Source organism: Panthera tigris, chromosome C2 (assembly GCF_018350195.1).
Source record: "Panthera tigris isolate Pti1 chromosome C2, P.tigris_Pti1_mat1.1, whole genome shotgun sequence".
Lineage (NCBI taxonomy): Eukaryota > Metazoa > Chordata > Mammalia > Carnivora > Felidae > Panthera > Panthera tigris.
This window is the reverse complement of record NC_056668.1, coordinates 2,377,636-2,403,900: the sequence shown is the minus strand read 5'-3', so window position 1 is coordinate 2,403,900 and position 26,265 is coordinate 2,377,636. Positions and strand designations below refer to the sequence as shown.

Genomic DNA, 26,265 nt, shown 5'->3' with positions numbered 1-26,265 from the left:
TCCATCTCTGTAATTTTGTCATTTCACGAGTGTTCAGGAATGGGATCGCAGAGCATGCGACCTTTGGGGTTGGATGTCTTCATTCGGCGCCGTTCTCTCAAGGCCCACCCAGGTCCCTGCACCTGCCAGCAGGGTTCTTTACCGCTGTGTAGTGTTCCAGGTGCGGAAGGCCCGTTTAACCAGCCACCTAGCAGAGGACATCTGGGTTGTTTCCGGTTTGGGGCTACTTCAAATTAACCTGCCACGAACATTTGCTGGCTGGCCATTCCTTTGGCCCGGGTCTCTGAGCGGCGGGACAGAGCAAGCGCCGTGGTGCCTCCCTGCAGGCACAGAATATGCAGTGCCCCGATACATAATTTAACAGGCTCTTTGGAGCCTGGAGACAAGGTAACGGGCTACCAGGAAAAGACCATTTGGGCACCAGTTCCAGCAACCTTTAAAAAACCCGAATGCCATCAGGAGCAGAGGATCTGGAAAGAGAATAGACATTGATTAATGGGAACAGCATCGTGTTCACCATTATTAGAAGGAATCGCCAGACCAGTATTTGTGCTGAATTCAAGCATTTTTCAAATTCCCATGTGAAAAAAATTCTGATAGGTCTGTTCGCAGGGAAAAGAGCCCAGAAGTCCCCTTACTGCTCATGAACCCGGAGGCTGGCTGCAACGGAGTGGGAGGCTTGGCCCTTCCCTTCCTTCCCTCCAGAAAGGAAACTTCCATACCTTGGCTATTATAAATACTGCTGCAGTAAACACAGGGGTGCACATATCTTTTCAAATTAGTGTTTTCATTTTCTTTGGGTAAACACCCAGTAGTGGAATTATTGGATCATATGGTAGTTCTATTTTTTTTTTAAGTTTATTTATTTGTTTTGAGAGAGAGAGAGAGAGAGTGCAAGTGAGGGAGGGGCAGAAAGAGAGACAAAATTCCAAGCAGGCACTGACACTGTCAGTACAGGGCCCAACGTGGGGCTCGAACTCACAAACCGTGAGATCATGATGTGAGTTGAAATCGAGAGCCGGCCAGATGCTTAACTGACTGAGCCACCCACGTGCCCCTGGTAGTTCTATTTAAAAAAAAAATTTTTTTAATGCTTATTTATTTTTGAGAGTGAGAGATAGAGCATGAGCAGAGGAGGGGCAGAGAGAGAGGGAGACACAGAATCAGAAGCAGCCTCCAGGCTCTGAGCTGTCAGCACGGAGCCCGATGTGGGGCTCAGACCCATGAACCATGAGATCACGACCTAAGCCGAAATCAAGAGTTGGACGCTTAACCGACTGAGCCACCCAGGCGCCCCTAACTAGTTCCTTTTTTTTTTTTTTTAATTTTTTTTTTCAACGTTTTTTATTTATTTTTGGGACAGAGAGAGACAGAGCATGAATGGGGGAGGGTCAGAGAGAGAGGGAGACACAGAATCGGAAACAGGCTCCAGGCTCCGAGCCATCAGCCCAGAGCCTGACGCGGGGCTCGAACTCACGGACCGCGAGATCGTGACCTGGCTGAAGTCGGACGCTTAACCGACTGCGCCACCCAGGCGCCCCATTAGTTCCCTTTTAAGGGAACTATGGAAAGAAGAAAAAAGTGCAACAACTTATGTTTACCCATTTGTTAACCACTCCCAGAGCTATCCTTCCTACACATCCAAGTTTCGATCTTCTTCCTTTCCCTCTGCAGAATAGCCCTGACCATTTCCTGTTGCACCTGCCTGCTGGCCACAGATTCTTGCAACTCAATCTGAAAATATCTTTATCTGCTCTCATGTTTTAAGAATACTTTTGGGGCGTCTGCATGGCTCGGTCAGTTAAGTGTCTGACTTCGGCTCAGGTCACGATCTCGTGTGGGTTCAAGCCCCGTATCCGGCTCTCTGATGTTGGTGCAAAGCCTGCTTCAGATCCTCTGTCTCCCTCTCTCTTGGCCCATTCCCTGCTTTTTTTTTTTCTCTCTCTCTCTCTCAAAATAAATAAATAAATAAATAAATAAAAGAATACTTTGCTGGACGTAGAGTTTTGGGTTAAGCTTTTTCTTTAATTTGGCACTTTAAAGGTTTATGCCATTAGTTTCTGGTTGACGCTGTGTCTGACGAGAAATGACTGGAAATTTCCATCATTGTTCCCCAGAGGGACGTGTGTCCTTTGCTGCCTGCTTTTACGACACTCTTTTTCGGTTGTTAGCACTTTGACCCTGATATCCTTGTACATAAGTTTCTTTGCATGTGTTCTACGGAGGCTCTACAGTTTCTTGACCAGTAAGTTGAGGTTTTTCAGCAAATTTGTGGGTTTTTGGCCATTAGTTTTTCAAATGAATTTTCTGTCGCATTCTGACGGTTTTCTCCTTCCGGGATTCCTATTACTCGTGTGTTAGGTCACTTTATCCTGTCCATGGGTCTCTGACGCTCTGCCCATTTCATTTTCAGTCTTTTTTCTCTTTTTCAGATTGAATAATTTGTTTTGATTTGTCTTTCAAGGTCACTGAGTCTTTCTGCTCTTTCCAACCTGCTGTTAAGGCAGTGAGATCCTCAGTTATTGTGCTTCGCAGTTCTAGACTTTTCATTTGGTTGTTTTTATACTTATTCTGTCTCTGTCTTTCCTCATTAAGAGCATATTTTCTTTTCATTCTTTGAACACGTGTATTACAGCTGCTTTATAGCCTTAACCTGTGAATACGCTATTTGGGCATTTAGGGGCAGGTTTCTAATGACTGCCTTTTGTCTTGACTATGGTTTACGCTTTCTAGTTTTCTTATGCCTCGTAGGTTTTTAGTATCTATTGGGCATTGGTAAATCATAAGCTGTAGGGGCTCATCTTCCACCGAAGCGTCGTGACTTTTGTTCTTGCTGGCAGTTCAGCTACTGTGTTTATCACCTTGACTTTGGAGAGGCGTAGTTTTATGCTTTTTGTTAGGGTGGATCTGAGGAATGTTCAAGGTGTCCCCAAGCCCCAGAACTCGGCAAGATTTAACATCCAAATGCCGTCGGTCTCGCAGCCTTGACAGGCTTTGCGTTATACTGCATTACACTATACTGCGTTAAGATAGGTCTGGCGTGGGCCTTATTTCAGGGCAGGAGTGGGCAACCTAAGGCTCACAGACCACCTCTGGGCCATGCCCTGTTTTTGTATGGCTGTTGAGCTAAGAATGGTTTTTATATTTTTAAATAACTGTTTTCGCTTTTTTTTTTTTTTTAACGTCCCAAAGGAAAATGTAAGACAGAAACCGTATGTGACCTGCAAAGCCTCAAATACTCATCTGGGCCTTCACCGATAAAGTTGGCTGATCCCTGGGCACACGGTCCTCCATCTAGTGTCTCAGCTGAATGCCCTGGGAGTGAATGAGGTACCAATGAGGTCTTTCCTGTAGCCCAGCTTCGCGTCTAGCCTTTGTGCCATGCTCGACTCTGTCACGGCCATGTTCTGGTAAGCCCCAGGGAGCTTTATCCCACCCACGCTGAGCCCAGCCAAGGCCACAAGGATTCTGGCTCTGCGGCCCTCCTTAGTTCCTTCTTCCCCCGTGCTCCGCCTCATGGGCTCCAGCTGTCCGAAACTCTGCTCTTGGCCTCCTCGCCCAGCCACAACGCACGTGCTACGCTCTACACACACACTCGGCAGCTTTGATCACACCCAGACTACTTCGCCCCGTGCATGGACTTTCCCTCATTTGCAAAAGTCAAACCACCTTCCTTGCACAAGAAACTTACACGCGTTCTAGTAGGGTTTAATTCTGTGGCACTCCCCAAACATGCCCACTGGGTGAAGGCCCTGCGTGGCTGGGCACCAGGGAGGGCTCAGGACACAAGTAAAAGGCACAGCCCCTCATTCTGGCATTTTGCAGTACGGTGGGGGCAGGCGTGGAGGCAACCTGCTGTGGAAATTCAGAGAGAGGCAGTTCCTTCCGACCACCTGGGAGGGTCTGTGCGCCGCTGCCTCCCAGGAAAGCCTGGAGCAGGAACCGCAGGGCTGTAGGGTCTCTGGCTACAGCCAGAAGGTGTGTAATCTTGCTGTGCTTTACGGCGGCGACGCTACTTGCTAAAACCAGCCTCACACGAAAACACAGGACCGGGAGTTTCGCAAGGGGTAACCGCCATTCAGCCCAGCGGTGGGAGTTAAGCTGGTGCCTTGACCGGCTCCCCTGAGGCACTGGGTGTCCGGTTACAACAGCAAGCGCTGGGTGCTGGGCAACAGGTCACAGAGGTGAGCAAGTGCCTCACCGGTGCCCACAGGCCCCCACCCCCCTTAGTGACCCCAGGGTCGTCCCAGTGCCCACGTGCTGTCAGTGCCCCTCAGGGTCACACCAGTGTCCAGTGATCCCCGGGGTCATCCGTGTCCGCGTGCTGTCGGTGACCCCCGGGGTCGCGCCCGCGTCCAGGTGCTGCCAGTGAGTCGCGGTGGCCGCCGCCCCCGGGCCCCGAGTCCCAGGGGATCCGCACGGGGGGCGGCGGCCGCGCAGCCGGGTGGCCAGACGCTGGGGGGCGGTGGAGGCGTCCCCTCGGCCGTGGGCCGTGGGCCCGAGGGAAGAGCCGCGCGTCCCCGCGTCCCCCACGCCGAGGGGACCCTGCTGGCGGGGGCGCCCGCAAGTAGACCGCGGCGCGGGACCCACGCCGGGGACCGCGGTCGCCTCGCGTGGAGCCGCGGCTCCCGGAAGCACGTGGGAGCCCCGCAGGGCCGCGCCGGGCCCGCCCCCCGCCCCGCCCCCCGGCTGTCGGAGGACAGCGCCCGCCCCCCGGCCCGGAGGCCTCCCCTTTAAGCCGCGCGCCCCGGAAGCGGTAGCGCGGCGGCGCCGGGACCGGAAGTGGAGCGGCCGGCGGGCGGCGGCGGCGGCGGCGGGCGGCCGGCTCGGGAGCTGCCTCGCGCGGCCGGGCGGGCCTCCCTGTCGCGGCGCCGCTCAGGCTCGGGCTGGCCCGGCGCGGCCTCGGGGCTGCCCATGGGGCGCGGGGGGCCGGGCCGGTGACGGCGGACGCCCATGGACGCCCCTGAGGCGCCGCTGCCGCCGGTGATCTACACCATGGAGAACAAGCCCATCGTCACCTGTGAGTCCCGTCGGCGCGGGAGGGGGCGGCGGCCGTTGCGGGGCCGCCCGGCGCGGGCTCCCGTCCCCAGCCCCCGGCCCTTGCGGCCCGGCCCCCGCGCTCCCTGCCCGGCCGCTTCCTGGAACGGAGGTGTGGCCGGGGCGGAGGCTGCGGCGGGGCCCTCCGAGCGGGAAGGCGACCTCCGACCCCGCCGGGACGGCCCGGCGGGCCGGGGCCGCTGCACTTGGACGGCCCCCGGGAGGCGCGCGCGCCCCGGAATCGCGGGCGCGGAACGGGGGGCCCCGCCGTGCGGCCCCGTGCAGCCCCGAGGCTTGGCAGGCGGCCCCGCGCGCGGAGGGGACCGGCCTTCCCGGTGGGGGCGGACCTGTCCTTCCCGCCCGCCGTCCCCTCCGCTCCCGTGGGAGGGTCTCGTGGCTCTGAGAGTTGCGAGCGTGGACGAAGTTTGCGTGCGTGCGCACTTCGCTCCGGGAAGTGGTAGACGTAGTGGGAGACCGAGCACACGACGCCGGTGATGGGTCGCGGCGGTGCGAAGTGTGCGGCCACCGGCCTGACAGCTGCCGGCCGAGCTGGGCTGCGAGCCACCCCCAGTTCCGGGCGCGTTACCCGCGAGCCCTCCCCGCGGCCAGAGGACAGACCCGCTGCACGGGTGAGGCACGGGGGAGCGTCCCCCTGGCCGGCTCGCTCTCGGGACGGCCAGACGGGTGGCTCCCTGTCGGGCGTGCGCCACATCTAGGCATGCACGCGGGGCCCGTTTGCTTTGCAGAAAGAAAAATTCTCCTTTTTACGGGAACTTTAGGGTTAGATGCTTAAAGGAACACGGAGGCTAGAGGAGATGTCGAAAGGTCGGCTGACGTTTTGATGTCTTGCAGGGAGGTGTTTCAGGCTGTTAGGATTTTTGACCTGTGACGGTGTTCAGTTCGTTGCCAGTGGTCTTCTTCTCCAGCACAGTCGGGGCGCCCAGGCCCTAGTGGAGTCCGCTGTGTGGGCCTTGAGCACCTCCCGTCTCCTCCCTTTATTCTCCTTTTCTGGTTAGGACGCACTCCTGTGTGCGCCCTCTCGTCGGACCCTGAGAGGTGGCGTGTTTAAGGTTGAAGCGGGCTGCTCGTCGTGACGTGGTAGACCTCAGGGAGACGGGCTGCGTCTGCTCTGAATTTGGACCCTGGCGTGGTTCAGCAATAGCTGTTTTCTTTTCTCCCCCGGAGTATCTGTCACCTGAAAGTCTTACTCAAGGTGTTGCACCCGCACAGCTTCAGCCCGGGAGGACAGGTGCGTGTGGCCCTGCGGAGGCCCTGCGCTCTGAACCCTCCGGGAGGAGGGGCCGGGCTGGCCGCGGTCTTCACCGTGTCCGAGTAATCCAGATCCTGGAAAGGCCTCCCCCAAGTGCGGGGCGCTGGGGGATCCCCAGAATCTAATTACAGCTTCTGCCCCTTGGCTTGTCTTCTGTAAGCACCTTCCTGGAGGGAAAGCTCCTGGGTGTCCTGACTTCGTGCGTGAATTGTTACCCTGAAGGACAGCGGTCCACAGGGGTGTTGGATGTTCGCTTTTATGCACACGCTCTCCTTTCCGGCAGGTTTGTCACGAAGGCTTGTCCCCTGTGTGGAAAGCACACAGAGTAAGTGTCTGAAAAGGCACACAGCCGGTCAGGAGGCTTGAGAGAATGTTCGCTGGGAAAGTAAAAAAGGTCCCTTTAAACGTGCCACGTTCTAGCAGACGTGGCTTCCCCGTTCACACGTGAAGCTAGCTTGGTGTTTCGTGCCAGGGGCTGACGCTCCGGGCGGCACCTGTCTGGTCCCTTCTCCGGGCCCGGCTTTGCAGGGAGGAGCTGGTAGTCCCAGCCGTAGACAGGATCCGCCCCAGGCTGCGTGTTCTTCAGATTCTCGATCGTACTCACCCGTCTTAGTTTGCAGCGCTTCTGTTCTCCACGTCTGTTGGCCTCTGGGCCGCCCCGCACCTGGGAGGTCGGGCCTCGTTCCTTTTCTGGCGAAGGCAGAGCCTGTGCTTGGTTTTGATGTTTCTCGTACAGCTTGGGACGGCTCACTTTCAGTGGAAGTGAATCGTGAGGACCTTCCTGACGAGAATGTGGGGTGGGGCTGGGTCGGGCAAGTTTAGGAAGTGCTTGTACGTACGTGGCCAGGAGAAGGGCGGAGAGCGCCCAGAGACTCGGGTAAGTAGGCTGCGTTATCACTTGGCAAGCTGGCTGGGTTTTTTTGATAAGATTCTGAAGCTGCCTGTAAAGCATCCTGACCTTCAGCCCGTCACTAGCAGTTTCTCAGCCTGCTGCTCACTTCCTCCTCCCGACTCCCTCAGCAGGGGGTGTGTCTAGACCCGGGAGTAGCTAAGTTAGTAAATCCCAGAGAAATGCAATGCACAGGGAGGTCGGCCGAGCCGGTAGTGGTGCTTAATAGCGTGACGAGTTCCCCGATCGGAGCGGTTTGAATACCTGTAGAATAAGTTATTAATCACGAAAGATGCACAGTCTGAAACAAACCCAGCAGTTTTATTTGATCTAATTTTAAGTTGGGGCTTAGATTCCCACCCCCCCCCCCCCCCCCCCCAGCCACTGGGTCAGTTGTCTACTGTGGAATGAAGGCTTAGGTTTCTGTTCCAAAGGTATGTCAGGAAAGATATGTTCCTTTCCCAGCTCTCGTTTCGTGGGCAGAGTTAGTGTAATTCTACTGATTTGTGGTGTTTCTTTGTTGACTGCTGGCATCACGCCTAAAATGGCACATACTGTCTCTCCACCTGGAAGTGCACAGTATTCGAAAAATAATAATAGTGCTTCATCCAGATGATCTGACCAGTCACTTCTTAGGGTGCGTACTTTATGTTTCTGAATCTCTGTATTTGGTTGGGGTTTACATCTGACATTATACATTTTGAAAGGGGGAAAAGGCGACAAAAACGAGCACGTATGTAAATGCTTTGAACCTGGTTGGAGTTTGATCCCCTACCCCCTATGGTTTTTAAATTTGCACATTGTAATTTTCCACCCACCCTGAAAGTATGATGCTTGTGATTTAATCACTGTCTCAGTTTGAGTACCAGAAAAGTAACTTAAATTGATGCACATAAATGTAGGTCTTGGTCCATATTAAATTTTTTTTTTTTTAATGTTTATTTATTCTTGAGAGAAAGAGCAGGAGCGGAGGAGGGGCAGAGAGACGGAGACCCAGGATCCAAAGCAGGCTCCAGGCTCCCAGCCGTCAGCACAGAGCCGGACGCGGGGCTCACACCCACGAACCGCGAGATCGTGACCTGAGCCGAAGTCGGACGCTCAACCGACTGAGCCCCCCAGGCGCCCCTAAATTCTTAAGCCAGTAGTGAATCAGTAGTGGAGATGTGGGAGAAACATCTGTCCTTAGGGAACCTCCCGCTGTTCCATGAGGTATATTTGGAGGGCAGGGACCGAAGGTGGTACCAGAGGTTCTCACCTTGCAGTTTGTGTGTCGTGTATGTGTGCGTGCTTAACACGGGTAGGTCTTTCACGCATGACCTAGAGCACGTCACGGTCTCTTCCTCATCTGGGAAGTAGGGATGGTGATAGTACCAATCTCATAGGGTCGATAAGCGCTCAGAAGAAGAACCAACGTGCAAGAAAAGTTAACCAGCAAGCAGTGATTTCTAAACTTTTCTTTATTCACAGTGCCTTTAGTGTCTCAGTAATTTTTTCATGGTATCTCTAAGTTAGGAAGAAGACTTCAGGGGCACCTGGGTGTCTCGGTCATTTGGGCGTCCGACTTCCGCTCAGGTCATGATCTCGCGGTCCGTGAGTTCGAGCCCCGCGTCGGGCTCTGTGCTGATGGCTCGGAGCCTGGAGCCTGGAGCCCACTCATGCTCTGTCTCTCAAAAATGAATAAACGTTAAACAAAAAATTTAAAAAGAAAAGAATACTTCGTAATTCCACTTATTAGTTAGGTCCAAATAATTTTATTAAGTAAGTATTATGTCTTAATGGTAGTTATTTGAAAAAATAATACACATAAATTAGAGGAAACATTTTCATTTTCATTCTTAGATAACCAACCACAGTAACATAAATGGGATGGTTGTACCTGTTGGGCACTGTACAACTTCTGTAGCTTGGGAGTCAGATTGGACAATGCCATCCTCTGTGTGTGTGTGTGTGGGGGGGGGTTTATGGTACTTTCCTTTTATCCTGGCAACCACCCTGTTTTATGATATAATGATGTCTTTGAAAGGAATGTAGCAGGACCTGATACTGAAACTGAATACCTCGAGTGGGGTTCAGTACCTCTCAGCACTGCTGTCTTCCTCATAAATTCAGAATACTGTGTGATGGGGCCTCTGTGGGTTTGCTGCGGTACCGGGAGGCACCAGGGTACATGGCTTGGAAACCCACATTACTAGTGTGTTACCTCTAGGGTGGATTTGAAAGGATGATGTAGAAGTAAAGTTCCTTTTCTGTTTGGATTTGCTTACAGGCCCGATTTACAGGATGTGTTTGTGAAGAGTCTCCAGTGAAGTGTGATTTGTTTATGCAGGTGAAACTCCAGGGTCTGATTTTCGTTCCTAAGCTCTGCCGGGACGAGGTAGTCCAGTCCGGCGGACATCACGACCGCGTGTGCCCAGAGAGGAGCGGAGCACGGGGCGGCCTGGCACGCTGGTGGGGACCGGCGGCCTGGGGGGGCCGCCTTCTGCGGGCGTGCAAGGGACGGGCGGAAGCGCTGCTCGTCTCAGAAAGCTTTTGGCCGGTCGTCAGAGCGTGTGCTCCCGGGAGCCGCAGGGTTCGGTGTGTGCGGTCACGGGGTGCTGGTCCCCCGCCGCCTCCGGTGCCTGGCGCTTCCCGTCCCGCCGCCACCGGCCGCCGGCCTTTGGTCCCCTGGGCGCACCGGTCGCTCCCGCCTCCCTGAGCCTCTGCCACCCTGTGCCCTGTGCGGCCTTGGCCTTGCTCCCTCCCGTGCGGGCGTCTTTCCTCTGTAACTGCTCTGGGCGGGAGTGCACGTGTATGCACGTGCGCTCGGTGTTTGGTCGCAGAGAATATTTGGTTTTTCAGCGGAACATGAACATTGAGGACTCCTCTCTTTCTCCCACAACTGGCAGTCAGGCTGCCCACAGTCGTTGTTGACCTCTGACATTTATCTCCAATCCAGCCACTTCTCCCACCTTTGCTGTCGCTCCCCCGAGCACCAGCCAGCGTTGCTCTCCCTGCTCTGCCCCAGCGGCCTCCCCGCCGCCTCCCTGCCTCCGCCCCAGCCCTTTGAAGCCGGTTCTCCCTGGGGTTCGGGCGAGCCCGCTATAAGAGAAGTCCCGGCGTGCACTTCCCTCGCTCGGACCCTTCCAGGACCGCGCGTCAGCTGTCCCTCTACACTGGTGTTTTCTAGACGTTTCGTCCAGACGGAATCCCGTGGCGTGCAGCCTTGTGGCTGCCTTTTTGTCCTCAGCGGTGTCTGGAGGCTGATCGTCCCCGTCCTTGGAGGCTGTGCCTTCATCTGGAGTCCGTTCCTTTCATTTGTGGCTAGCGGGCCGCCCGAGGGATGGACCCCGTCTTGTTGGGCTGTTCCCCAGCTGGTGGACGTTCGGAGTGTTTCCGCTTTTTGGCTGTTAAGAATAGTGTGGCTGGAGCATTTGCGGGTCTATCTGTGTGGACCTGTTGTCATTTTTTGTGGGGGATTCTTAGGAACCGAGCTGCTGTGTTGTGTGATAAGCTTATGTTTAACTTTTTAAGAAACTGCTCAGTTGTTTTCCAAAGTGTCTGTAGTGCTTAGCCATGGCCACCAGCAGTGTGCGAGGGTTCCAGAAGCTCTGTATGCCCGTGGACACACACCTGTCGGTGTTTTTTTTTTTTTATTAGAGCCATCCCAGCACACGTGACGTGGTGTCTGATTTTGGTTTTAATTTGCATTTCCCTCACGACTAGTGAAGTTGAGCATTTTTGCCAATTCTTAGTAGCCTTTTGTATATCTTCTTTAGTGAAATGTTTATTCAGATATTTGGTCCTTTTCTTTTTTGATTTTTTTTAATGTTTGTTTATTTTTGAGAGAGACAGAGCACAAGTGGGGAAGGGGCAGAGAGAGGGGGAGAGAGAGAGAGAGAGAGAGAGAGAGAGAGGGAGAGAATCCAAAGCAGGCTTCGGGCTCAGAGCTGTCAGCACAGAACCTGACACGGGGCTCGAACTCAGGAACCATGAGATCATGACCTGAGCCGAAGTCACATGCTTAACTGACTGAGCCACCCAGCCACCTTGCCCTTTTTTTTTTTTTTTTAAGTTTATTATTTTTTGAGAGAGACAGTGCCCCCATGTGTGCGTAAGTGAGGGAGAGTCAGAGAGAGAGAGAGAGAGAGAGACAGAGAGAGAAAAGATCCAAAGCAGGCTCTGTGCTGTCAGAACAGAGCCCGATGTGGGGCTTGAACTCTTGAACAGAGAGCATGACCTGAGCCACAGTCAGGAGACCAACGCTTAACCTACTGAGCCACACAAGAGCTCCTGTTTTGCCCTTTTTTAAATTAGATTATCGTTGAGTTATAAGCGTTTATTGTATTTTCTGATACCTGTCCTTTCTCAGATCCATGATTTGCGAATATTTTTTTCTAATCTTTGGCGGTCTTTAATTTTCTGAATGCTGTCTTTCGGAGTACAAACATTTTTAATTTTGATGAAGTCTCATTATTAATTTTTTTACTTTTGGGTGGCGCTGTTGATATCGTATCCAGGATCTCTTTGTTCAGCCCGAGTTCGTTGTAGTTGTTTGGCGGTGCATTTGCCTGATGATTAGCTCTTTTTATGTGTTTATTGATGATTGGACCGCTTCTGAGTTGCATGTTCAGCTGCGTTTACTTTGACATTTAAGAGGTATAGCCCAAAACATGACTAAAACACGAATTGGAATGGTGCTAGGAAAAAGTGTGCATTCTATTTTGTATTTTATGCCATATACCTTAGTTTCCTAGGGCTGTTGTAACAGATTATCGGAAACCTGCCGGCTTAAAACCATGGAAATCTGTTCTCCTGCAGTTCTGGAGACCGGAAGTGGAAAAGCGAGGTGCTGTAGGCCGTGCTCCCTCCTGCGGCTCCTGGGGAAGACCCTTCCTGCCTCTGCACGCCGCCAGCAGCCCCTGGCATCCCTTGGCTCGTAGCTGCGCCTCTCTCGTCTCTGTCTTGGGTCCGCCTTGTCTCGTGTGGTTCGTCTCTCTCTGCATTTGCTCCCCTGTCTCTTATCGGGACGCGTGTCGTGGGATGTAGCGCCCACCCGGATGATCTGGGGTGATCTCATTTGAGATCCTGAACTTCATTCCATCTACAAATCCTTTTTCCAAGTAAGATCCCAGCCGCAGGTTTAGGGGTTCGGGAGGTGGACAGGTCGTTGGGGGGCCGAGTTCGTTCCCTGCCTCAGTGTCTGCGTTGGCATCCGGGCGCACATCAGCCAACGTCCCTCGCGCTTCCCTGGTTGTGTAACGCAGCCTCGGTCGTAGAGGTTTGTCTTTGCCGGTCTCTTGACCAGGGGAATGATTCCTCGGCATCTGGGATTTGGGGCTCTAGATGTTGGCACGAGGTGGGATGGTCTCTTGGAAAAAGTGAACGTTTTTGGTAATGTCTCTCTCCTTTGTTATTTTCCCCTGGGCGGTCAGTGCCTTTAGTTAGCTTCTTGTGCTTGTGTTCCGTGGTGTTTTGTTCCTTCATGTTCTTTTAGGTCCTTGTTTGCAAAATTTTAAAGAAAGTGAGAGAAATTATGAGGAAACTGACAACAGGTTTAGACCTTGGTTTCACTGGGAACTATTGTAAGTTTGGAATGTTTCTTGTTTTCAACAGGTCTGTTTAGCATTCAGAAGTAATTGTGTACATTTTAGAGCTAAAATTTTAGGTGAGCCTTGGAACTAAGAATAACCTTTTCAGGTAGTGATTTTTACTAGCTTCACAGCTCCCCATTTACGGGCACTTTTGGATCAGTGGATCAGTTAGTAGGTTTCTAAGTGTGGAGGTGAAAATAGGATGGGCCGTCAGGGGTCATTTTGAAGGTGAAGACGCCAGGGCGGGTTCGGCTGTGCCCGACCAGGGTCCCTCAGTATTTGATGGCACAGCGAGGATCGGCCTCCTCCTGTGCCACGACTTTACCAAGTAGGTGGGGAGGCAGACACCGTCTGCCCACACTGAGGGGGGGACTTGTCTCTAAAATTACCCCTCAGAGAAATCCTTTGCCATAGAGTTCAGTGAAATAAAAATCTCGCTTCCTAAGTCTCAGAACCGAGTAAGTCAGCCGCGCTAGAAATCCTCAGTGTGATCTCATCCGTTCTAAAGTTGCATTCATAGCCTGGGAGCGTATTCGGACCCCAGCACTTGGCGTTAATCTCTGCTGCAGGGTGCCCTGTGCCGCGGGGCCCTGGCTGTCTGGCGTAGGGTTGGGCTCCGCAGCGGTGATGTGTGCAGGCGCATCCATGAGCACAGACCCCAGCCCTCGTAGAGCCTACATTCCAGCAAGAGGAGGTAGACAGTACGCATGTGCAGTAAATTACGTAACTGTGGCTACGTGCTGTGGGAAAAAAGAAAAGGGGAAGAGAAGTGGGAGAACTGTAGCATTTCAACTTTTTATTGCAAGTATGGAGACTGGCAAATGTGTACAAAAGTAGTAAGAACAGGGTAAAGGAACCCCGCCAACCTGTCACCCAACTTCAGCAGTTGGACGGATTGGCCAGTCTCGCACGTCCAAACCCCCATCCCCCTAATCCCATGTTATTTCCGAAGCAAATCCCAAGTGTGTACGCTTATCCGTAAGTGTACGTGTTATGGACCAAAGGTTTGGCTCCCCTCCCCGCAGTTCCTAGGTGGGAGCCCCGCTCCCCAGTGTGGCAGTATTGCGAGATGGGGGTCTTTGGGTGGTGAGCGGGTTAGGAGGGGATGTAGGCCCCGGGGATGGAGTCAGAGGCCTATGAGAAGAGGGCGAGCACGCGCCCTGCCTCCTCCTGCACGGCAAGGAAAGGCCACTGAGCACCAGGACGGGCGAGGCACCAACCGGGAAGAAATCAGGCACCTGGAACTGAATGGCCAGCACCTTGATCTTGGACTTCCGGGCTCCAGAACTGGGAGAAAACAACTCCTGTCGTGGTATTTTGTCATGGCAGCCGGAGCGAAGACAGCGTGTGCCTTTCAAGACAGAATATCTCTGAAAGACCGGGACTTTTATTTTTTGAAGTTTATTTACTTATTTTGAGAAAGAGAGAGAACGAGCTGGGGAGGGACAGAGAAGGAGAGAGAGAATCCCAGGCAGGCTCCGTGCTCTGTGCTGAGCCCAACTCAGGTCTCCGTCTCATGACTGTGAGATCATGGCCTGAGCTGAAGTCAGATGCTTAACTGACTGAGCCGCCCAGGCGCCCTGGTGTTTACATTTTCAATGTCTTTTTTTTTTTTTTTTTTTTAATCTTTGAATTAATTAGTATACCAGTAGGGTTTTGAGCTCAATGCTCTTCTGGTCTGTCTTCAGATCCCGGTTTCCCTCTGTCTCTCTTTTGAGGTTTAATTAACTGCTCTCTCTTCCAATTTTCTTTCTCCCCCCCCCCCACCCCGTTCTGTTCTGTGGGTACTTGGGGATGAGAGAGGTAGAGCGAGAGCTGCATCGGAATCCCCTAGAGGGCTTGTTAGAACCTGACCCCGGGCTCCACCCTAATTTCTGACTCAGCGGGTCAGGGGTGGACCTGGGAACGGGCATTTCTAGCAAACACCTTGGAGATGGGGCTGCTGCAGGCCCAGGGAGCCACTTAACGCGGTGTCTTTCACTCAGCCGTCGACAGTGACTCGTGAACACCGAGTTAAAACATTTTTAATAGCTCTCTGATGTTTGGATATATCCCACTAGGAGCGCAGTCAGACTGCCTCCCTTGTCCGACTTCTTTCTTGGTGCTTATACTGCCCACCGCGCATACATTTAACTTCATTTGTTGTATTTTTTTCTGACGTTTTTAGGGAAAGCTTTTTAGAAGTTTAACCTTGTTTCATAATAATGTGAATATGTACCTGCTTTCAAAATCGTATCTTCCAAGCAAGGTGTATGGACAAGAAGGCAGTGTGTACTTGGCTCCTCTCCACCCTGTCCCTTCCTTCTCCAAGTATTCTCCTTCCATAAAAAAAATTCATACGTATTTGTACTTCCCTTTCTGGGGTAGGAGATTGCAGACCACACACACACACATTCCCCCCCTCGCTTTTTTTCTCAACATTTCCTGGAGATCTTTCCTGTTGGTGTTTTCAGTCCCGCAGAACTCTGTTATGTAGCCATTCCGTGGTTTGTTCTCCTTGGCCCCCATCCGGGGAGAGAAATGGTTTTGTATTTTGCTGTTTCATACAGTCCTGAATCAAACAGCTTTGTGCGTGTGTCTGTTGGGATAGGTCCCTTCAGGGATTGCCGGGGCTACGGAAAACACGTGATTTTGCTAGGTGTTGCCAAATTCCCCTCCATGATGGTGTGCCCTTTGGAAGCTACAGCTGGGCCTCACTGAGAAGGTGGTCTTTGGGAACCCTAGGGGAAGAGCGGTTTTAGGAGCCCTTGTCTCCAAAGCCCCAGAGCAGGGGCGGGCCTGTGGCAGGCATGATCTCTTGAACTCGTAAATGCTGTGTGTGATTCAGACTGCTACAGTCATTTTGTATTTTCTTTTTTTTTTTTTAACTAAAAAAAATTTTTTTAAGTTCATTTTGAGAGTGCGTGCATATGCAGAAGAAGAGCAGAGAGAGAGAGAGAGGGGGCAGGGGGAGAATCCGAAGCGGAGCCCGACGTGGGACCCGAACCCACGAACCATGATTATGACCTGAGCCGAAATCAAGAGTTGGAGGCTTAACCTACTGAGCCACCTCTCCATATTTTCTTTATTTAAAAATATGTAAACCGACAAGGGCTAACTCTTCAGTGTTCTTTATTTAGATGCACTCATCCAGTCTTCTTTTTATGTTTCATCTCCTGAGTTTTAGGCCGCATTCGATCCGTGAATGCCAGAGAAGGGGACTGTTGTCCTGGTTAGAATTGTTTACTCGAACATTTGGCGCTCTTGGCGTGTGCTAAATTGTCTTCATGTCAAAAAGGAAGGCGACTTTGGGGCTTTATATCTTGTGCGTAGTCTCTGCGTGTTGGCTGTGGTTCCTTTCCTGCTTTCTCCCGCGGCACACAACTCGATTACTGCTAGCGTAGATTGTGTTTTTCCCCTTTGATCACACCCGGGGTAGTAACTGTTCTAGAGACCGGCTGCTGGGGGAGAGAAGAGCGGCGTGGAGAGCGGCCGCGTGCACACGTCACAGCGGTGAGAGCAGGGTGCAGTGGGTGTGCCTTGAACTCCAGTGCTGGAGGGGCAGGATACACGACTCGTGATTTAACATCTGTATTTTGGCAGGACGGCGGACGACCCGACAAGGGAGCTCTCCATCATCCCCATCATGTTGACTGTGGGAAATTACTTTTCTTTACGCTTGGCCTCTGTGGTGCAGCGCTGTGGGAGGGAGGGCTCACTTGCTTCCCAAGCATGCGCCTCGCGATGAAGGGAGGGCAGTGTTTATACGCAGAAGCGAGGGGTCAGTTGCCCATCTTACAGGACAGACTACACCTGGGTTTCTGCTTCTAGAATCTGAATGACTTCTGGATCTTCTTTGTTTTTTCTCATTAACCTCACTCCCCACTTCCAGTCCCCAAATGTGAAAACCTTGTATGTGCAGATACTCGGGGAGGACCACGGGGGAGGGTTTCTATATCCTGTGACTATGCATCTGACATTAGGTTTCCCCACGAAAGAGCTACCGGTTTGAAGCATTCATTAATTTTCATTACTGTGCTGACATGGTACAGGAAGTATAGCAAATACGCTTTACACATGATTGAACGGGCTGGCGGGACCTCCCCGCTTGTGACCTTGGACGTTTTTATCGTCCGTTTGAAAGTCCGTTCTCCGAAAAGCTGTTGAGCAACGGAGTCATGTATGGCCTGTGGGCAAGTGCATGCGGTGTTCGGGTCACTGACGGTGCTCTGTCTTCAGCCCCCGTTTTCAGACGGGAACACGCTGCCGGCTGCTGAACCGTAGCTTGCGTTCGTTAACCGCAAACCCGAAGAGTGGCTCTTTCTGAAGATTTTTCTGTAAGGCAAAGGCTAGATACGTTATATATTTCCTTTGACGTATTTGTTCAAAGGTAGAATCATCTAATCCCTCGCTTGGAAGGGCCTCGACATTGGTCATCCGTCCCTAGTCCAGGCACCCCACAGCTGGCCGCCTCCAGGGTCCCGGCGAGGAGGTCCTCAGAGCGGGGACACCCAGGCCTCCAAACGCAGGCTCCTCGGTCTCTCACCGGCACTCGTTCACGTTGAGTTACAGCCCGTCCCGTCTTGGCCACCCGTCCGTGCGGGAACCTGTGGAGTCCCGCAGGCTAAGTCTAATGCTTTTAAGATAAGACATTGCCCGTTAGATTGTCGAGGACACCCGCTTTGCTAACAGGCTAAAATAATCTGGACGTCTTCGAGAGCTTGAGATCAAGTGAGAGGAGTGTTTTATTGGAGAGGTTACTATTTCCCTTTACTAAGATTATACTAAAGAATTCCAAGAAAAATTATACTGTATGAGAAATTTGTATCAACAGATATTTAAAAGCTTTATTTAAGATCTTTTACCCAACATCAATCTGCAACTAAAAATACTGAGCTTGAAAATACACGTATTAATTACGAGGGAAGCTACCCATCAGCTGCAAATTGGCTGAACCTTTTGTTTTTCTCTGCAACTCTCTCATGGTTATAGTGTCCCGATCCTTTTATACTTCTGTGTTAAGATTTCATAGCTTTGCATGTTTAAGGGCTGGTGACTGGTAAGCAAATGACAGAAATGTTCACTGTTGAGGGAAGGAAGTGTCTCCCGGAACCTGTATCTTCAGCCAAGCAGCATCGACAGAGCCTGTCTGCAGATTAATCAGCACACAATAAAAGAAATAGAGACACAACCCAGAGCCGTAGAGAAGAATGTTGAGTGCAGAGCCAGGCTGCCTGGAGGTGAGTCAGTCCCAGCTTTGAGGCTTATTGGTTGCTTGACCTCGGGCAGGTTAGGGAGATGCACCTGCTCGGGCCTCAGTTTCCATTTGCGGAGTGGCCTTCTCTCCTCGGGCCGGCTTGCGAGTGCAGAGCGCGTGTGCCCAGTGCTGAGGGTGTCCCCGGTGCACTGTGCTGTGTTTGGACAGTAAATGGACGGCCCCTCTCTGACTTCTTGTAGCCAGCTCTCACCTGGTGCCAAACCGCCTGTAGCTTAGCAAGCCCTCCTAGAACCTCAGAAGAAAGATATTGTGCAAAATTTGTCGTTGTTGCAAATTAAGCGCTTTAATTTTTCTTGTGGTGTTGTAACAAATTGTATAGACTCAGTGCCTTAAAAGAACACAATATATTATTTTAGAGTCGTGGAGGTCAGAAGTCTGAAATGGGTCTCATTGGGCTAAAATCAGGGGGCCGCCGGGCTGATTCCTTCTGGAGGCTCCGGGGGAGAATCCGTTGCCTTGTCCTTTTCCGGCGTCTGGAGGCTGCCCGCGTCGTTCGGCTCACGGCCCTTCCTCCGCCTTCAGAGGCAACAGTGACCAGTTGGGTCCTTCGCAGGATGCCACCTCTTTGGTTCTGGCCCTGCTGCCTCCCTCCTCCCCCATTGAATTACTCTCCTGTGAGCACCTTGGCCCTCCCGGAGGATCGGGGATAATCTCTTTGTTTAAGATCACCCGAGGAGCAGCCCTGTCTAGCTGCACCCTTGCCGTGTGAGGGGACGTATTCACAGGCTGAGGCAGGCGGGACCGTGACGTAGATTCCGAAATGCCCTTCCCACGTGTCTCGGGGAAAAAAAAAATCATGGGAAGTAACGGTTCTACAAGTGTGAAAACCCTGTGTCCTTCCCAACTGAAAGTAACTTTTAACTTAGCCTTGTGTTTCCCCTGAGGCATAATTTATAGCTGTCAAGCACTCAAACCACATTTGGTAACTTATGCTACTTTTTCTGTAGACCGTTTAGTGCCAAATTCAATCCTCCTGTCATAATTGAGTCCTAAAATCGTTTAAAAATTGTTGCATAAACATCGTAGGAACATCAGATTTATAGCTTTTTGAAGGTAGGTACGGGCGTTTTTCTTTTAGGTTAAAGAGAATACCTTTATGTTATTTTAGTTGAGACATCCCATATTCCTGACATGCAGAAAGCAAACACCCCTGTGATCTTGTCCCTCAGATAGAACCCCTTTGGACGGTTTGCTTTGGACGGAGACTCCCAGGGGGTAAAGTGCCAGTTGTCGGTCTTGTTTGAGGCATTTTTGCACAAAGCAGGGCATCCTGACGTCCTCTAGTCTGTAAGTGTCAACCTAACGTTGATTCTGTTCCAGCTGTTGTCCACTGTTACGAATGAAAACTCTGGGGGCGCCTGGGTGGCTCAGTCGGTTAAGTGTTTCACTCTTGGTTTCGGCTCAGGTCATGACCAAACCTCTTTCTCGAAAGAAAGAGAGAGAGAAAGAGAAAGAGAGAGAAAGAAAGAAAGAAAGAAAGGAAGGAAGGAAGAAAGAATTCAGAATCTGAGTCTCAAAAATTTGGACACTAAATAACTTTGTGACTTTGTAGTTGTAGTGGACCTAAGATAAAGGCTTCGTGCTCAACGTGATTGAAGGTGAATGTCGTACGGCTCTTCTGGTTGCTATAGGACAAATGGTCTAGGGTTGTGTGGGCAGCTCGTGGCTGGCCTGGCGCTCGCGTGGTGTCGTCAGGTGGGGGGTGGGGCATCTGGGGCTGCTGTTACGCTCTGGTTAGACTCTCATCTCAGTGACAGCATCTTGGGTCAGAAAAGACTGTAGCCGACAGGTTTCTATTTTTAGTTGTGATCGACTTCTTTGAAGATGAGAGCTGTTTCAAAAATAGCTGTTTTCCTACTGCCGGTGATCTAAAATCGAAGTGATACATCTGTATCTGAAGTCATATTTTGTAAATTGGACACGTTAGTGTCTTTTTAATGTTGGCATAAGTTCCTAATTACTTTCTCTACAATTGAGTTCCCAAGCCCTTCTGTTTTAAAGGTCTGAGAAAAATGTTGAGTTTGTTGAAAAAGACCCATTTATGCTTAAATCACTGAAGTCATATTTTTTAATTCTTTTTCACTCTGTGTTAGTTAGTTCCTATCTGCTTTTAGCATAAAAACTTTTGAATAACATGATTAATACATATAAATATATACTTGTAAACATTTCAGAATACAGTAATAGTTCAGGAAATAATGAAGGTCCGGCCAGTCATCTGACAGCATGTAACAGAAAATCCAGTTAACTACTGGCATAAATAATAAGAAAACAGGTTCATATAATCAGAAACCTGGGACTCTGCCCGTCTTTGTTAGGGGTGTCTGAGCTGGACTTTGCCCAGCGGGTCTGGGCGGCGCCCCAGGTGGTTACAGCCCTGTCTTCAGAGCAAGGTGACTGTCCCAGTGTTTCCCTTCACATTTGAGTGGCTCCTGTGCCTATGCGCCTCTCCCCGTTCCTGCCAGGGTCCTGCCGGCAAGGCAGTAGCCGGCGCAGAGGGTGACTTGTGGTCCGCGGCCCCCTGGAGCCGCCTATGGGTGTGGGGGCCACTGTGTGCTCCCTGGTCCTCCTGTCTCCACGTGTCCCCTGGAGTGACGAGAGCGGGGTCATACGTGTAGTCACACATGCAGAGAGAGAGGTTTATGTTAGTGGGATTATGCTTTGAATTACCCTTAGTAATTATGTTGAAGTCTCCCCTTTCCCTCCCTCTCTCTCCCTCTCTCTCCCTCTCTCTTCCTCCCTTTCCCTCCCTCCCTTGTCCCCCTCCCCCCCCACACACACATATACACACACACACACACACACACACACACACACACACAGGGATCTTAGTTGTTGCAATAAATACTTTGACTTTACTTTTTTAATAGGGTTCTCCAGAGTGGAAAAGTAAACAGGACAATTTCCTGAACAGGGTTCTCGAAACTTGAGCACATCAGTCTTAAGCCTCATTTTTGCTTTTAGTAGCTACTTAAAAAAATTGTTTTTAATATTTTATTTATTTATTTTTTATTAAAGTAATTTTTTTAACGTTTATTTTTGAGAGACAGAGACAGAGTGCAAGTGAAGGAGGGGAAGACAGAGGGAGACACAGAATCCGAAGCAGGCTTCAGGCTCCGAGCTGTCAGCACAGAGCCCGACGTGGGGCTTGAACTCACGGACTGCTGAGATCACGACCTGAGTCGAAGTCGGCCCTCAACCGGCTGAGCCCCCCAGGTGCCCCCGTAGCTACTTTCACAGAACTGAATCCTTGGTGTTTCTCCCTCTGTTGCCCATGGGATTAAAGTTGAAACATCAGCTTGGACGTTCTGTCTTACCATTCAGACCTCAAAGCTCTAAGGACTTTTCTACTTTGTGGCTATTTGGGGACTCTACAAAGCATGTGTTGCTAATTACTTATCACATTAGCTGAGATTTCATTAAGAGTTTTAGCCTCAACTCCTGTCTTTCCCTTTTCGTGCTCTGACTCTCCAGAGCCCGTTTTCAGGGGGCATCGCAGGTTTTCATAACCCTCGATCTGAAGGTTGAAGAGAATTATGATAATAGGTGTGTATTCTGGAACATCATGGTAGCTTTTCTCTATTCTTGTTCCACAGTGTAGATAGAGCCTCAGTGGGTTAGAAGAATTTGGTCTCCAGATGTAAATCGGGGGGCACGGTTCTGTCTGCTCGGGCTGCCTTTGTGGCTGAAGCAACCGAAACTTGCAGTTCTGGAGGCCGGGAGTCCAAGATCAACGTCTCAGTAGGGTCTGCTGCTGAGGCTTTCCCTTCTTGCCATGTAGACACCTGTCTTCTCTCTGTCCTCCCACAATCTTGTCACATCCCTGGTGTCTCTCTCTGTGCGTTCACATTTTCTTTTCTTAGAAGGGCACCAGTCAGATGGGATCAGGGCCCGAAGACCTTAAAGACGTCATTTAACGTAATTGCCTCTTCAGAGACCTGATCTCCAGATACAGTCCCATTCAGAGCTACTGGGGTTAGGACTTCAACATGACTTTCGTGGGGGGACACGGTTCAGTTCAGAACAGGCACTGAGGTCAGCCGGTCACATTTAAGCCCACAGTTACTGTGCTGGTTGACCTGTAATCTTTTAAAATTAAATTTGGGACACAAATTAAAGATTTATTCCATGAGAGAATTCAAGAAAATTACAGTCTCCATTTACATGAGTTTTACTGTTAGGATTTTCCTGGGAGCTCGCTTGGTGGGGGGCATAAGGGGCGTTTCATCGTTCCGCTCTGTGTCCACATGTATGTCCGCTGGAGGCTCTGGGACGAGGACGGACGAACACCAGTGAGACAGGGGGCAGCTTCCATGTGGTTGCCCTTACTGCCGTGTTAGCACAAGAGTGGTAATTTTTGTACATTAATCTTGGAACCTTCTAGAGAGACAGTAGGAATGGCAGTCCACGGTAAGAAATGTGACGCTAACCGAATATTTTCTTACTTTAATTATTTTTAAGGTGGCTGCCAACTGAACGTAAAACATAAAAATGGTTTTTATTTTAACAAAAAATGTAGTAGGAAGAACCCAAAATACTTTGTGTCAGGCCTCGTTCAAGGTTATTTGTGTGGCCGCAGCCCTCGGTATTATTTTCCTACTTCGAAGATGGTCCTCGGAGGCACAGGAGGGTGGCGGCGTCCCCCGGCTGACTCAGCTGGTTAGGTAGGTGGCTTTGGCGAGGAGCCGGGGCCGGGCGGTCAGGCTGTCAGCGCCCGTGTGTCCGGTCCCCTCGCCCCCGCCCCTGATGCTCCGCTGCCCGGAAACACCGCTCCTCTCAGCGGGGACTTGATACCGTTCTGTGGTTTGGGGGAGGTGTTTTCTTTGGTCTCGTCTTGTTTTTTTTAATGTTCACGATAGCAAAACAAGCAACTGTGTTAATGGCCCGCATCAATTCCCAATGATTTCCTTAAGATCAATACGAAAGCAATTTGGATAATGGTTTTGCTTCAAGTCTGAGGATCCTCGAGCGTAAGGGTTTGAGTCATCTACGTTAAAAGGTTCTGTTTTAGCTTAGGAATGATGTGGTCGTGCTATGATTTAATGAGAGCTAATGGACTTCCCGTTGCGTTAGGGCTAAGATGACCGAGCCGAGTTAAGCCCGAGCGTGCGGCCCGGAGTCGGGCACCCGGTTCATAACTAGGCCCCGCCCGCAGCCCCGTGGCCCGAGCGCCTCGGCCTCTCACGTGCCGCCTGCATGTCACCTTCCCGGTCGGCGAGGTCGGTGCTTGCCGGCCTGAGCGGTCAGTGAGGCCCGCCGGGTGTGGTGTGTGTCACGTGCACGGACAGTGTGCTGTACGTCTTAGCTCCTGCCAGCGTGTCGATGCGTATCGAGTCTGTTTCAGTGAACAAATTCGTGTTCACTTCTCGGGGTTTCCTTTTCTGCACGGCGTTTGTGGCTGGTCTCACAAAGTCAAGGAAAGCGATGGCTGTGGATCACGGACTCGGGAGGCAGCTGGAGGGAGCCAGCTCCCTCTCTCCTGAGCTCCGTGGCCTTGGGCAGGGCGCTCCGCTTTTCTGATCCTCATTCTCTGCGTGGGGAAAGGGGTCCCTGCCTCGTGGAGGTGCCGTAAGGGAGAAGCTGGGTTACGGGTGTCAGGTGAGATCAGTTATTTATTTACTCGTTTTTTTATTTTTGGGATCAGTATTTAAAGGTATAGAACGATCTTGTTTTGTGGTGTCATTTTGCTAAATACAAAACTGTCTACAGTTAGCAACTCAATAAATTCCAGAGCCCATGTTGCCCGTTTTCACCTAAAAATGTTGTAACTGCCTTTCTCTTTATTCCTGTTGTAGGTGCTGGGGATCAGAATTTATTTACTTCTATTTATCCAACGCTTTCCCAGCAGCTTCCGAGGGAACCGATGGAATGGAGAAGGTGTGGCCTGTTTGTTTATTTTGACTTTATCTCCCTCTTCACTTTTTAGACATTTCTATGAGCAAGTGAGGTAGTCAAAGTTAAAGCCTAAGTTCTAAAGTGTATTGGAACGAAACTGAACATGTCACAAAATCTCTTGGCCTCACTCTTCAAGGAGTGTGTTGGCTTTGTTACCGAGACATAGGGTGGTAGAAACAAGACTGATCTTTTGAGTTCAGGGCCCTCTTTTATAGAATGACGTGTGTGCTTCTTCCCGGTGGCTCAGAGTGTCTTAAAGACACAGGCATTTTGGAAACGAGACCTGCACCCTGACCCCGCACGGAAACAGAAGGTGTCGCCTTCACCTGTGCTCTCAGCAGGACCGCTCTCCTCCCTGAGCTCCTGTGCTCTTCTCTGAAGGATGAGCACGTATACGGAAAATGTTACATAAAAATTGGGGGGAAACCAGATCAGCCGTGCCGTTTTCCCTTTCCTGTGTATTGTTCATCTCGTGACTTGGTCGGAGAAATGGTTGACGTTTGAATTATCTCATTGGGAAACTTCTTTCTGCTGAGATGAGATATATTATTTCTGGAAGATGCTTGGATTTTGACTTGCTAGTTCAGGTAATCTGCTTTTAACCGGTTGTCACTCACACTCACGTAGTCCCGGTTGTCACTGTCACTGCATTCTTTCTTACTGACCAGAGTGTGTTTTCCCTGACACCATGCAGATGAACGTGGCTTTCTGGGTGTCACTCACCAGGGCTCTCTACGGGCTCTGGGCTCGTGTCTGTGTCCGACTGTAGCATTAGAAGGAAATGTGTTACTAAATTTAAAGTAAAGGGCAGATAGAAAATGGGAGAATTGTTCACCATCTGAGGAGGCCCAGCGCCGTCCATGAGAGAAATGATTCGGCGGAGGAGGAATTCGTATCTGGAGAAGATTTCTCATGCACGTTATTTCAACATCCAGAAAGATGAAAGAGGTGTGTCCGCGAAGCAAGAAAAGGGGTTACGAGGAGACAAGGAGAAACTGTGTAGATTCCGCGTGTGCTCATCTCTTCGTGTTCCCGAGCTGCCCTGAGCCGGAGGAAAGGGCTGAGGAGGCGGGAGGGCTCAGGCACGGAGCCGGGCGGGGGGGACGCAGCGGAGACTCCACACCTTCCCGGGGAAGGAAGAGAGACGGAGGCCTTGGGGGAGAAGGCCGAGCCCGTGTGTCTGCAGAGGCGGCTCCCAGGGAAGCAGGTGACCGGGCCCGGGACGGCAGCGGGCGAAGGCAAGGGCGCGCTGGAAGGGGGCGGGCGGGGCGCGGGCAGGGAGCGGTCGCCCACCTCTGCGGGACAGAGGACGCCCGCCTCTGCTGACGAGGCACCGCGGAGCGGGGAGAAGTGCCATTCTGGCAGCGGCCGGTCGGGATCTGAACAGGTGCAGCCACGTCGTGGCGGAGCTCGGGCCCCACCCCTGCTCCCCAGGCAGGAGAGTGGAGAATTCCTCGGGACGGGCCGATGGCCCCAGGAAAAGTCCTAGCGTGCTCCCACGTGCTCCCACGGTGCCTTCCCGATTGGAGCAGGAGGCCTTCTGAGGGCCGTGAGCCGGGGAAAGGGACTGCCGGGCTAGCTGAGGCTTGACTGTGTGGGTGGCACTCGGGTTTGCGGCTCTGCCGGAGAGCTTGGGAAGGATTAGAAATGGTGACCGTGGGCGGGGGAAATGAAGAATGCCGCAAGACCAGGGGCACGTCACTGAGCTGCTGTAGCCCGAGTGTGTTGCTCAAGCGTGAGCAGTGGCGCACACTTAACGCTAGGGGAAGCACGCGGCAGGGGTGGCAGTCGCCCGCGAGAGGGCCGTCGGGAGGGTGCGGGGCGCGCAAGAGGACGGACGGGCAGGCGGAGCCTGGCCTGCATCCGTCACGGACGGTCGGACATCCTGTCTCAGAGCGTTCGAGGAGATACAGTGGGTTGAATTGTGGCCCCCAAAAGACAGGTCCATCTGGAAGCTGTGAGTGTGACTTTATTTGGAAGAAGGATCTTTACTCATCTGGAGTAGCGTGGGCCCTACATCCAGTGACAGGTGTCCTGAGAAGGCACAGGCACACGGGAGAAGTCCGCTGGGGGTGGAGGCAGCCGTCGGCGCGGTGGTCTGCCAGCCGAAGACCGCCACCGTTTGCTAGAAGGGGGGGAGAGACCAGAACGCAGTCTCCCCCGGAGTTTCCAGAAGAAGCCAGCACTGCCAGCACCTTGGTTTCAAACTTCTGGCCTCCTGAGATGCGAGGGAGTTAATGTTGTGTTAAGCGGCTGGGTTTGTGCTAATGTGTGAGAGCAGCTCTAGGGAGCGAGCACAGCCGGGAGGCGGAGGAGGCTGGGCCAGGCAGCCGCTTGTCAGTGTGAG

The 26,265-nt window shown here is 51.8% G+C and overlaps 1 protein-coding gene across 2 annotated transcripts in view; it reads left to right on the top strand.

The window, feature by feature from the left end:
- The first annotated feature begins 4,881 nt into the window (after positions 1-4,881).
- Positions 4,882-26,265, top strand: part of TRAPPC10 (trafficking protein particle complex subunit 10) — an 86,252-nt gene continuing 64,868 nt past the window's right edge. For both annotated transcript variants that reach the window (XM_042998840.1, XM_042998839.1), the window contains exons 1-2: positions 4,882-5,020; positions 23,819-23,900. In XM_042998840.1, the coding sequence (XP_042854774.1) occupies positions 4,954-5,020; positions 23,819-23,900 (149 nt within the window). In that variant the 5' untranslated portion in view covers positions 4,882-4,953. The remainder of the gene's footprint in view (positions 5,021-23,818; positions 23,901-26,265) is intronic.